The sequence below is a fragment of the Oncorhynchus keta genome, unplaced genomic scaffold, assembly GCF_023373465.1.
Source record: "Oncorhynchus keta strain PuntledgeMale-10-30-2019 unplaced genomic scaffold, Oket_V2 Un_contig_7541_pilon_pilon, whole genome shotgun sequence".
NCBI lineage: Eukaryota > Metazoa > Chordata > Actinopteri > Salmoniformes > Salmonidae > Oncorhynchus > Oncorhynchus keta.
The window spans coordinates 162,992-176,283 of record NW_026289524.1 but is presented as its reverse complement, the minus strand read 5'-3'; the positions used below and the strand labels follow the sequence as shown (position 1 = coordinate 176,283).

At 43.4% G+C, this 13,292-nt stretch overlaps 1 protein-coding gene across 1 annotated transcript in view; it reads right to left on the bottom strand.

The window, feature by feature from the left end:
* The window catches only part of pde11al (phosphodiesterase 11a, like), a 34,592-nt gene that overhangs the window by 15,763 nt on the left and 5,537 nt on the right, over positions 1–13,292 (bottom strand). Inside the window, exons 2-8 of the mRNA XM_052511828.1 lie at positions 10,554–10,712; positions 7,174–7,263; positions 6,052–6,192; positions 3,497–3,561; positions 3,239–3,359; positions 2,592–2,667; positions 2,401–2,468 (exon numbers count right to left, since the gene is read on the bottom strand). Coding sequence (XP_052367788.1) covers positions 2,401–2,468; positions 2,592–2,667; positions 3,239–3,359; positions 3,497–3,561; positions 6,052–6,192; positions 7,174–7,263; positions 10,554–10,712 — 720 coding nt within the window. The remainder of the gene's footprint in view (positions 1–2,400; positions 2,469–2,591; positions 2,668–3,238; positions 3,360–3,496; positions 3,562–6,051; positions 6,193–7,173; positions 7,264–10,553; positions 10,713–13,292) is intronic.

Here is a 13,292-nt window from a genome sequence, read left to right as displayed (position 1 = left end):
TATAGATAGATAGAACCTGCTCAACCCACTGTCTCATCATACATATAGATAGATAGAACCTGCTCAACCCACTGTCTCATTATAGATATAGATAGATAGAACCTGCTCAACCCACTGTCTCATCATACATATAGATAGATAGAACCTGCTCAACCCACTGTCTCATCATACATATAGATAGATAGAACCTGCTCAACCCACTGTCTCATTATAGATATAGATAGATAGAACCTGCTCAACCCACTGTCTCATTATAGATATATTGATAGATAGAACCTGCTCAACCCACTGTCTCATCATACATATAGATAGATAGAACCTGCTCAACCCACTTTCTCATTATAGATATATTGATAGAACCTGCTCAACCCACTTTCTCATTATAGATATATAGATAGATAGAACCTGCTCAACCCACTGTCTCATCATACATATAGATAGATAGAACCTGCTCAACCCACTTTCTCATTATAGATATATTGATAGAACCTGCTCAATCCACTGTCTCATCATACATATATAGATATAGATAGATAGAACCTGCTCAACCCACTGTCTCATTATAGATATAGATAGATAGAACCTGCTCAACCCACTTTCTCATTATAGATATATTGATAGAACCTGCTCAATCCACTGTTTCATCATACATATAGATAGATAGAACCTGCTCAACCCACTTTCTCATTATACATATATAGATATAGATAGATAGAACCTGCTCAACCCACTTTCTCATTATAGATATATTGATAGAACCTGCTCAATCCACTGTTTCATCATACATATAGATAGATAGAACCTGCTCAACCCACTTTCTCATTATACATATATAGATATAGATAGATAGAACCTGCTCAACCCACTTTCTCATTATACATATATAGATATAGATAGATAGAACCTGCTCAACCCACTGTCTCATCATACATATATAGATATAGATAGATAGAACCTGCTCAACCCACTGTCTCATTATAGATATAGATAGATAGAACCTGCTCAACCCACTTTCTCATTATAGATATATTGATAGAACCTGCTCAATCCACTGTTTCATCATACATATAGATAGATAGAACCTGCTCAACCCACTTTCTCATTATACATATATAGATATAGATAGATAGAACCTGCTCAACCCACTGTCTCATCATACATATAGATAGATAGAACCTGCTCAACCCACTGTCTCATCATACATATATAGATATAGATAGATAGAACCTGCTCAACCCACTGTCTCATCATACATATAGATAGATAGAACCTGCTCAACCCACTGTCTCATCATACATATAGATAGATAGAACCTGCTCAACCCACTGTCTCATCATACATATAGATAGATAGAACCTGCTCAATCCACTGTCTCATCATACATATAGATAGATAGAACCTGCTCAACCCACTGTCTCATTATAGATATAGATAGATAGAACCTGCTCAACCCACTTTCTCATTATACATATAGATAGATAGAACCTGCTCAACCCACTGTCTCATCATACATATAGATAGATAGAACCTGCTCAACCCACTTTCTCATTATAGATATATTGATAGAACCTGCTCAACCCACTTTCTCATTATAGATATATAGATAGATAGAACCTGCTCAACCCACTGTCTCATCATACATATAGATAGATAGAACCTGCTCAACCCACTTTCTCATTATAGATATATTGATAGAACCTGCTCAATCCACTGTCTCATCATACATATATAGATATAGATAGATAGAACCTGCTCAACCCACTGTCTCATTATAGATATAGATAGATAGAACCTGCTCAACCCACTTTCTCATTATAGATATATTGATAGAACCTGCTCAATCCACTGTTTCATCATACATATATAGATATAGATAGATAGAACCTGCTCAACCCACTTTCTCATTATATATATATTGATAGAACCTGCTCAATCCACTGTCTCATCATACATATATAGATATAGATAGATAGAACCTGCTCAACCCACTTTCTCATTATAGATATATTGATAGAACCTGCTCAATCCACTGTTTCATCATACATATAGATAGATAGAACCTGCTCAACCCACTGTCTCATCATACATATAGATAGATAGAACCTGCTCAACCCACTTTCTCATTATAGATATATTGATAGAACCTGCTCAATCCACTGTTTCATCATACATACATAGATATAGATTGATAGAACCTGCTCAATCCACTCTCATCATACATATATAGATATAGATTGATAGAACCTGCTCAAATCACTGTCTCATCATACATATATAGATATAGATAGATAGAACCTGCTCAACCCACTGTCTCATTATAGATATAGATAGATAGAACCTGCTCAACCCACTGTCTCATTATAGATATATAGATAGAACCTCAGTGGAGAGGGAGCTCGCCTCAAACAGTCTTTGATCTGCATCATTGAACGTCCTCCTGTCCAGGCGATTTAGAATCTGGGCAACCCCTTAAAACAGTACAGAAAATACATCAATATCTGTCATTATTGAACGGGTGGAATAGCAGAAAGGTAAAAAGACAGAGTGGTTTTCAAGTGACAGTGGATGTCTGAACAGACTGGTGAACCCACCTATTATCTGATGAGTCCGATTCCAGATGGGGACGCACAGTACTGATCTGATGTGGAATCCTGAGGCTTGATCTGCCTGGGGAGTACCGAGTGGAATGTTACTCTGTGTGTGTGTGTGTGTGTGTGTGTGTGTGTGTGTGTGTGTGTGTGTGTGTGTGTGTGCATACAGATGTAGGATCTTAATTCAATCACTCTTTTGTTGCTGAGAATGTTCCTGCACAGGAGGAAATGCAAACCTGCAGTGAATTCAAGGTTTAAAAAAAGCTTTTCAAAGTTTGTAATTTCCACTTTGAAATGTCAGGATAGTCAGGATCAAAAAATTTATCAACCCCCTACAAAACATTTGCATTAATCATAATCCACATAATATTCACATTTCCTGTTTCTGCAGGATTATTTTCCCGCTGTAGCAAACTGGCTCAAATTAAGATCGTACATCTGTACGTGCATGTGTGTGTGTGTGTGTGTGTGTGTGTGTGTGTGTGTGTGTGTGTGTGTGTGTGTGTGTGTGTGTGTGTGTGTGTGTGTGTGTGTGTGTGTGTGTGTGTGTGTGTGTGTGTGTGTGTGTGTGTGTGCGTGCGTCCGTCCGTCCGTCCGTCCGTGCGTGCGTGCGTGCGTGTGTTGATGGTGAGTGATTGGTGCCCCACCTCAGCATCAAAGCGGGGGTCCTGACAGACGTCGCTGATGTTGACAGGCAGTCCTGTGGACGCCACCAGCTCAGCAATGCTGTTATTGATCAGCCAATCAGAGCAGGACAGCTTCTCCATGCTGACTTTGTCAAAGAGACACACACTCTCAAGAAATGCAAAATACATGGATTGGGGATACAGGAGGATGTCAGTCCTTCCTATAAATGATTATGTATAACTGTTAAAATATCTTCTCCCAAGCAGTGGAGACTTCACCTGATGTCACGGTCCATGTTGCACAGGGGAGACATGAGCTCAAAGGTCTTTGAGAACTTTACCACCTGCAGAAAATACACACAATTGGAGAGGGAAGAATTAGAGAGGGGAGAATTGGAGAGGGGAGAATTGGAGAGGGGAGAATTGGAGAGGGGAGAATTGGAGAGGGGAGAATTGGAGAGGGGAGACTTGGAGAGCAAAGTATTGGAGAGGGGAGAATTGGAGAGGGGAGACTTGGAGAGCAAAGTATTGGAGAGGGGAGAATTGGAGAGGGAAGAATTGGAGAGGGGAGAATTGGAGAGGGGAGAATTAGAGAGGGAGAATTGGAGAGGGGAGAATTGGAGAGGGGAGACTTGGAGAGCAAAGTATTGGAGAGGGGAGAATTGGAGAGGGAATAATTAGAGAGGGGAGAGTTGGAGAGGGGAGAGTTGGAGAGGGGAGAATTAGAGAGGGGAGAATTAGAGAGGGGAGAATTGGAGAGGGGAGACTTGGAGAGCAAAGTATTGGAGAGGGGAGAATTGGAGAGGGAAGAATTAGAGAGGGGAGACTTGGAGAGGGGAGATTTGGAGAGCAAAATATTGGAGAGGGGAGAATTGGAGAGGGAAGAATTAGAGAGGGGAGACTTGGAGAGCAAAGTATTGGAGAGGGGAGACTTGGAGAGCAAAGTATTGGAGAGGGGAGAATTGGAGAGGGGAGACTTGGAGAGCAAAGTATTGGAGAGGGGAGGAATTGGAGAGGGAAGAATTAGAGAGGGGAGACTTGGAGAGCAAAGTATTGGAGAGGGGAGAATTGGAGAGGGGAGACTTGGAGAGCAAAGTATTGGAGAGGGGAGAATTGGAGAGGGGAGACTTGGAGAGCAAAGTATTGGAGAGGGGAGAATTGGAGAGGGAAGAATTAGAGAGGGGAGAATTGGAGAGGGGAGAATTGGAGAGGGGAGAATTGGAGAGGGGAGAATTGGAGAGGGAGAGGGAGACTTGAGAGCAAAGTATTGGAGAGGGGAGAATTGGAGAGGGAACTAATTAGAGAGGGAGAGTTGGAGAGGGGAGAGTTGGAGAGGGAGAGTTGGAGAGGGGAGAATTAGAGAGGGAGAATTAGAGAGGGGAGAATTAGAGAGGGGAGAATTAGAGAGGGAGAATTAGAGAGGGAGAATTGGAGAGGGGAGACTTGGAGAGGGGAGACTTGGAGAGCAAAGTATTGGAGAGGGGAGATTTGGAGAGGGAAGAATTAGAGAGGGGAGACTTGGAGAGGGGAGACTTGGAGAGCAAAATATTGGAGAGGGGAGAATTGGAGAGGGAAGAATTAGAGAGGGGAGACTTGGAGAGCAAAGTATTGGAGAGGGGAGACTTGGAGAGCAAAGTATTGGAGAGGGGAGAATTGGAGAGGGGAGACTTGGAGAGCAAAGTATTGGAGAGGGGAGGAATTGGAGAGGGAAGAATTAGAGAGGGGAGACTTGGAGAGCAAAGTATTGGAGAGGGGAGAATTGGAGAGGGGAGACTTGGAGAGCAAAGTATTGGAGAGGGGAGAATTGGAGAGGGGAGACTTGGAGAGCAAAGTATTGGAGAGGGGAGAATTGGAGAGGGAAGAATTAGAGAGGGGAGAATTGGAGAGGGGAGAATTAGAGAGGGGAGAATTGGAGAGGGGAGAATTGGAGAGGGGAGAATTGGAGAGGGGAGACTTGGAGAGCAAAGTATTGGAGAGGGGAGAATTGGAGAGGGAGAATTAGAGAGGGAAGAATTAGAGAGGGGAGAATTGGAGAGGGGAGAATTGGAGAGGGGAGAATTAGAGAGGGGAGAATTAGAGAGGGGAGAATTAGAGAGGGGAGAATTAGAGAGGGGAGAATTGGAGAGGGGAGAATTGGAGAGGGGAGAATTGGAGAGGGAAGAATTGGAGAGGGGAGAATTGGAGAGGGGAGAATTGGAGAGGGGGAGAGGAGAGAGGGGAGACTTGGAGAGCAAAGTATTGGAGAGGGGAGAATTGGAGAGGGAAGAATTAGAGAGGGGAGAATTGGAGAGGGGAGAATTAGAGAGGGGAGAATTAGAGAGGGGAGAATTGGAGAGGGGAGAATTGGAGAGGGGAGAATTGGAGAGGGGAGAATTAGAGAGGGGAGAATTGGAGAGGGGAGAATTGGAGAGGGAGAATTAGAGAGGGAGAATTGGAGAGGGGAGAATTGGAGAGGGGAGAATTAGAGAGGGGAGAATTAGAGAGGGGAGAATTAGAGAGGGGAGAATTAGAGAGGGGAGAATTGGAGAGGGGAGAATTGGAGAGGGGAGAATTGGAGAGTGAATTATTGGAGAGGGGAGAATTAGAGAGGGGAGAATTAGAGAGGGAAGTATTGGAGAGGGAAAACAGAAGGAAAGAGAAATTAAGAAAATAAAGGAGGAGAGAAGAGCTGAGGTCTCACAGGTGAGTTTATTTTTATGCCACATTCATAGCAGAGGAGAGGAGAGAAATGAGAGAAGGAGGAGGAGAGGAGCCGGGAGAAGAAATTAGAGCAGAAGAGGGGGAGGAGCCGGGGAGAAGGAAGCAGAGGAGAAGAGAGGAGAGGTCAGTCTCACAGGTGAGTGTATATCCTCCAGCAGCAACACAGAGCAGCGTTCACACTGCAGCAGGGTCACAGCTCTCTGCATGATCTTCCTCACTATCTTCTCCAGGTCTGTCTGTTCCTCAAACAGGTCATTCACCACCTCTAGCAGAGCCTGGAGGAGCACAACAACAACACTGACCACTCTCTCTACTTGTCTAGGAAATGGAGAGAGAGAGAGTCTGCAGAACGGTGTAGTGTACAACTCCTCAGAGGGTATAAAGTTTAGCTTGTGATTGGTGGAAGACATGTTTTCCCATTTGTTGTTGTGAACAGTAGATTCAATGTATACTGTAAACTGTTTGTCCCTTTACATGCAATAGACATCTAAATGATGGCTTACATAATCAGGACTAATCATCTTGTTTATGGTTGGAAGTCTAATTCAACATCAATTGAGAGACAGACAGGCTATGTGAGAGAGACAGGCTATGTGAGAGACAGACAGGCTATGTGAGAGAGACAGGCTATGTGAGAGACAGACAGGCTATGTGAGAGACAGACAGGCTATGTGAGAGAGACAGGCTATGTGAGAGACAGACAGGCTATGTGACAGACAGACAGGCTATGTGAGAGACACACGGGCTATGTGAGAGACACACGGGCTATGTGAGAGACAGACAGGCTATGTGACAGACAGACAGGCTATGTGAGAGAGACAGGCTATGTGAGAGACAGACAAGCTATGTGAGAGACAGACAGGCTATGTGAGAGAGAGACAGGCTATGTGAGAGACAGACAGGCTATGTGAGAGACAGACAGGCTATGTGAGAGACAGACAGGCTATGTGAGAGACAGACAGGCTATGTGAGAGACAGACAGGCTATGTGAGAGACAGACAGGCTATGTGAGAGACAGACAGGCTATGCACTCTTAGAAAAAAAAAGGTGCTATGTAGAACCTAAAAGGGTTCTTTGGCTGTCCCCATAGGAGAGTCCTTTGAAGAATCCTTTTGGGTTCCACGTAGAACCATTTCCACAGAGAGTTCTACATGGAACTCAAAAGGGTTCTACCTGGAACCAAAAGGGTTATCCTATGGGGGCAGCCAAAGAACCCTTTGGAACCCTTTTTTGGAAGAGTGTGTGAGCCAACTCACCCTGCTCCTCTCGTACTCCTTCCGAGACTCTGAAAACAACTTGGCATTGGAGATGGATATTCCGCAGAACGGTAGATACATCTGCAGCACCTGATGGAGGGAAAGCAGAGGAGAAGACAGAAATAGTTCTAGTTCTGAGGCTAAATGATAAACAGAAAAAACAACATCTATAATTCAGTGGTTGGAGTCTGATCTCAACTTTACTGTGTTCCTTCTAAACAGCCAAATCACAAAATCCATCAGTGGGATATAACCAACTTTTTTGGGCCGTCAATCTCTGTGTAAACGCGTGTGTGTGTGTGTGTGTGTGTGTGTTGGTGGCTAGTTTACCATTAATAACGTTCTTCTTTTCTTCAACGTCTAATAACACACCTGGCTGCTTTCCTCTTAATGGAGTATTGATTTTGTGAATTAATTACTCAGGTATTAAGTAGGTATTCTGAATGTGCTGGACAACAAACAGTCACTTACGTAAGACTGAGTCTTTTTAAATTGGTTTTCTGTTAAGCAGCCTGTGGGGTTACTGCCTAGACCTATTTACCAACACAGACTGAACATACATCTCAACCCAACTCTTTGATATGTTCTGCCATTTCTCTCAAAGACTAGGTTCAAACCTAGATTAGCAAATAGTATGCATCACAGTTAGCATGCATCACAGATAGTATGCATCACAGATAGCATGCATCACAGTTAGCATGCATCACAGATAGCATGCATCACAGATAGCATGCATCACAGATAGCATGCATCACAGATAGTATGCATCACAGTTAGCATGCATCACAGTTAGCATGCATCACAGATAGCATGCATCACAGATAGCATGCATCACAGTTAGCATGCATCACAGATAGCATGCATCACAGATAGCATGCATCACAGATAACATGCATCACAGTTAGCATGCATCACAGATAGCATGCATCACAGATAGCATGCATCACAGATAGCATGCATCACAGTTAGCATGCATCACAGTTAGCATGCATCACAGATAGCATGCATCACAGATAGCATGCATCACAGATAGTATGCATCACAGATAGCATGCATCACAGATAGCATGCATCACAGTTAGTATGCATCACAGATAGCATGCATCACAGATAGTATGCATCACAGATAGCAGGCATCACAGATAGTATGCATCACAGATAGCATGCATCACAGATAGCATGCATCTGTGAAAATTGTTTTAACAAGGGGTTGCCAAGAATTGCACGTCTTCATATAAATGAGTCTGCGTCTATCGCTCTTTTGAAGATCTAATGCATAAAGTGTTGAAAAGGAGTTGACGGTCTTGTTTAACTAAATCCTGCCACCTGCTGGGCATTAAGGAGAACTCCGCGGCTAATCCCAAATGGCTCCCTGTTCCTTACTCACACCATTCCCAACGTAGGCCCCATAGAGTCCTGGTCTAAAGTAGTGCACCATGTAGGGAATAGGGGTCCATTCAGGACATCAAAACAAAATTCAACTAGCGACTAAGAGACAAAAACTATTTCACAGGAAATGGTTGAACAGGACCAATGTGTGAAAAAATATGTACATTAGTGAAAGTCCTATAGTTACAACATCTGTATTGGGGTTAGTAGTGAAAGTCCTATAGCTACAACATCTGTATTGGGGTTAGTAGTGAAAGCCCTATAGCTACAACATCTGTATTGGGGTTAGTAGTGAAAGCCCTATAGCTACAACATCTGTATTGGGGTTAGTAGTGAAAGTCCTATAGCTACAACATCTGTATTGGGGTTAGTAGTGAAAGCCCTATAGCTACAACATCTGTATTGGGGTTAGTAGTGAAAGTCCTATAGCTACAACATCTGTATTGGGGTTAGTAGTGAAAGCCCTATAGCTACAACATCTGTATTGGGGTTAGTAGTGAAAGCCCTATAGCTACAACATCTGTATTGGGGTTAGTAGTGAAAGTCCTATAGCTACAACATCTGTATTGGGGTTAGTAGTGAAAGCCCTATAGCTACAACATCTGTATTGGGGTTAGTAGTGAAAGCCCTATAGCTACAACATCTGTATTGGGGTTAGTAGTGAAAGTCCTATAGCTACAACATCTGTATTGGGGTTAGTAGTGAAAGCCCTATAGCTACAACATCTGTATTGGGGTTAGTTCTGTATTGGGGTTAGTAGTGAAAGCCCTATAGCTACAACATCTGTATTGGGGTTAGTAGTGAAAGCCCTATAGCTACAACATCTGTATTGGGGTTAGTAGTGTTGTCAAAGCCCTATAATGAACATCTGTATTGTACAGGAACCTTAGTTTTACTCTTCTATTGGGGTTAGTAGTGAAAGCCCTATAGCTACAACATCTGTATTGGGGTTAGTAGTGAAAGTCCTATAGCTACAACATCTGTATTGGGTTAGTAGTGAAAGCCCTATAGCTACAACATCTGTATTGGGGTTAGTAGTGAAAGTCCTCTAGCTACTCCGTAATCTGTATTGGGGTTAGTAGTTATAGCTACAACATCTGTATTGGGGTTTGTTGTGGCCTGCAAAGCCCTATAGCTACAACATCTGTATTGGGGTTAGTAGTGAAAGCCCTATAGTTACAGATGGTACAACATCTGTATTGGGGTTAGTAGTGAAAGCCCTATAGCTACAACATCTGTATTGGGGTTAGTAGTGAAAGCCCTATAGCTACAACATCTGTATTGGGGTTAGTAGTGAAAGCCCTATAGCTACAACATCTGTATTGGGGTTAGTAGTGAAAGCCCTATAGCTACAACATCTGTATTGGGGTTAGTAGTGAAAGCCCTATAGCTACATAATCTGTATTGGGGTTAGTAGTGAAAGCCCTATAGCTACAACATCTGTATTGGGGTTAGTAGTGAAAGCCCTATAGCTACAACATCTGTATTGGGGTTAGTAGTGAAAGCCCTATAGCTACAACATCTGTATTGGGGTTAGTAGTGAAAGCCCTATAGCTACAACATCTGTATTGGGGTTAGTAGTGAAAGCCCTATAGCTACAACATCTGTATTGGGGTTAGTAGTGAAAGTCCTATAGCTACAACATCTGTATTGGGGTTAGTAGTGAAAGTCCTATAGCTGCAACATCTGTATTGGGGTTAGTAGTGAAAGTCCTATAGCTGCAACATCTGTATTGGGGTTAGTTCTTATTGGATATTCCTGTATGTGAAATAATAATCTACCAGGTTGGTTCTGAGACAGTAACACTGATCTCCCATTGGTGGAGATAATGGTGATGTTGTCAATGACAATAATGAATTCTCATTGTACAGGAACGTTAGTTTTACCACTCTTCTATTGGTCCATGAAGCCAGACAAGCTCAATCGAGCCCAGCTAAAGGATTTGAAATGATTTCTAATGGTATTCTGAACTCAGGTGTGCTGTGGACTGACCTTCTCGTCGTCCTCCGTAAAAGGTGTTCCGATTGGGTTCTTGTTGATGGCCTGCACAACCCCGATGACCTCTCCATCACTGTTACAGATGGTCATACACAGGATGGACTGGGTCTTATATCCGGTCAGCTTGTCTATCTCGTCACTGAACCGATGGTCCTACAGGAGGAGACATATAGGAGAAGAAATACACACACACACACACACACACACACACACACACACACACACACACACACACACACACACACACACACACACACACACACACACACACACACACACACACACACACACACACACACACACACACACACACACACTTTTTATTATTCAGAAGTCAGAGACGGCCTAAAATCAATCTGAACCAACAGAATAGATTTGACTGTAGCCTAGTTAATATGGGTCAAAACACTGTGTGAATGAAGCCTACAGCACTGTAGTACACTGTGTTAATGTAGCCTACAGCACTGCAGTACACTGTGTTAATGTAGCCTACAGCACTGCAGTGTAACTGTGTTAATGTAGCCTACAGCACTGCAGTACACTGTGTTAATGTAGCCTACAGCACTGCAGTACACTGTGTTAATGTAGCCTACAGCACTAGCAGTACACTGTGTTAATGTAGCCTACAGCACTGCAGTGGACTGTGTTAATGTAGCCTACAGCACTGCAGTACACTGTGTTAATGTAGCCTACAGCACTGCAGTACACTGTGCTAATGTAGCCTACAGCACTGCAGTGGACTGTGTTAATGTAGCCTACAGCACTGCAGTGGACTGTGTTAATGTAGCCTACAGCACTGCAGTACACTGTGTTAATGAAGCCTACAGCACTGCAGTACACTGTGTTAATGTAGCCTACAGCACTGCAGTGGACTGTGTTAATGTAGCCTACAGCACTGCAGTACACTGTGATAATGTAGCCTACAGCACTGCAGTGGACTGTGTTAATGTAGCCTACAGCACTGCAGTACACTGTGTTAATGTAGCCTACAGCACTGCAGTACACTGTGTTAATGAAGCCTACAGCACTGCAGTACACTGTGTTAATGTAGCCTACAGCACTGCAGTACACTGTGTTAATGTAGCCTACAGCACTGCAGTACACTGTGTTAATGTAGCCTACAGCACTGCAGTGGACTGTGTTAATGTAGCCTACAGCACTGCAGTACACTGTGTTAATGTAGCCTACAGCACTGCAGTACACTGTGTTAATGAAGCCTACAGCACTGCAGTACACTGTGTTAATGTAGCCTACAGCACTGCAGTACACTGTGTTAATGTAGCCTACAGCACTGCAGTACACTGTGTTAATGTAGCCTACAGCACTGCAGTACACTGTGTTAATGTAGCCTACAGCACTGCAGTACACTGTGTTAATGTAGCCTACAGCACTGCAGTACACTGTGTTAATGTAGCCTACAGCACTGCAGTACACTGTGTTAATGTAGCCTACAGCACTGCAGTACACTGTATTAATGTAGCCTACAGCACTGCAGTACACTGTATTAATGTAGCCTACAGCACTGTAGTACACTGTGTTAATGTAGCCTACAGCACTGCAGTACACTGTGTTAATGTAGCCTACAGCACTGCAGTGGACTGTGTTAATGTAGCCTACATCACTGCAGTACACTGTGTTAATGTAGCCTACAGCACTACAGTGGACTGTGTTAATGTAGCCTACATCACTGTAGTACACTGTGTTAATGTAGCCTACATCACTGCAGTGGACTGTGTTAATGTAGCCTACATCACTGCAGTGGACTGTGTTAATGTAGCCTACAGCACTGCAGTACACTGTGTTAATGTAGCCTACATCACTGCAGTGGACTGTGTTAATGTAGCCTACATCACTGCAGTGGACTGTGTTAATGTAGCCTACAGCACTACAGTACACTGTGTTCATGTAGCCTACAGCGAGAGCTAAATTGTATTCTTATGTGCAGTGCACCAGAGACCTACAGGTAACTGCCAAAATAATGAAAACCCCAACATAAAGTGTCTTAATAGGGTGTTGGCCACCACAAGCCAGTACCTGGAACTATTGGAGGGCGTGGGGCCACCACAAGCCAGTACCTGGAACTATTGGAGGGCGTTGGCCACCACGAGCCAGTACCTGGAACTATTGGAGGGCGTGGGGCAAGTAACTGAAAGGTGGCTGGTTTCAATACCCGAGCCAACAAGGTGAAAAATCTTTTGATGTGCCCTTGAGCAAGGCACTTTACCCTAATTTGCTCCCGAGGTGCCATATGTCTGGGGCGGCAGGTAGCCTAGTGGTTGGAAGATTGAATCCCAGAGCTGTCAAGGTAAAAATCGGTATTTTTCTGCCCCTGAACAAGGCAGTTAACCCACTGTTTGTAGGCTGTCATTGAAAATAAGAATTTGTCTTTAACTGACTTGCCTAGTTAAATAAAGGTTAAAAAAAACACATTTCACTTCACCTATCCAGGGGTATGTGACAATACAACATTATTTCAGTTTTTTTATTCTTCCACAAAAATTCCATAATTCGGAGTTCCATAATTTGATAGTGCACACACACACACACACACACACACAACACACACACACACACACACACACACACACACCTGGACACACACACACACACACACACACACACCACTGGAACTATTGGAGGGCGTTGGCCACACACACACACACACACACACACACACACACACAATCTCTTTGAACCCTCTATGCTCATTTGAGACCCCTCTTTCAAAGTCAC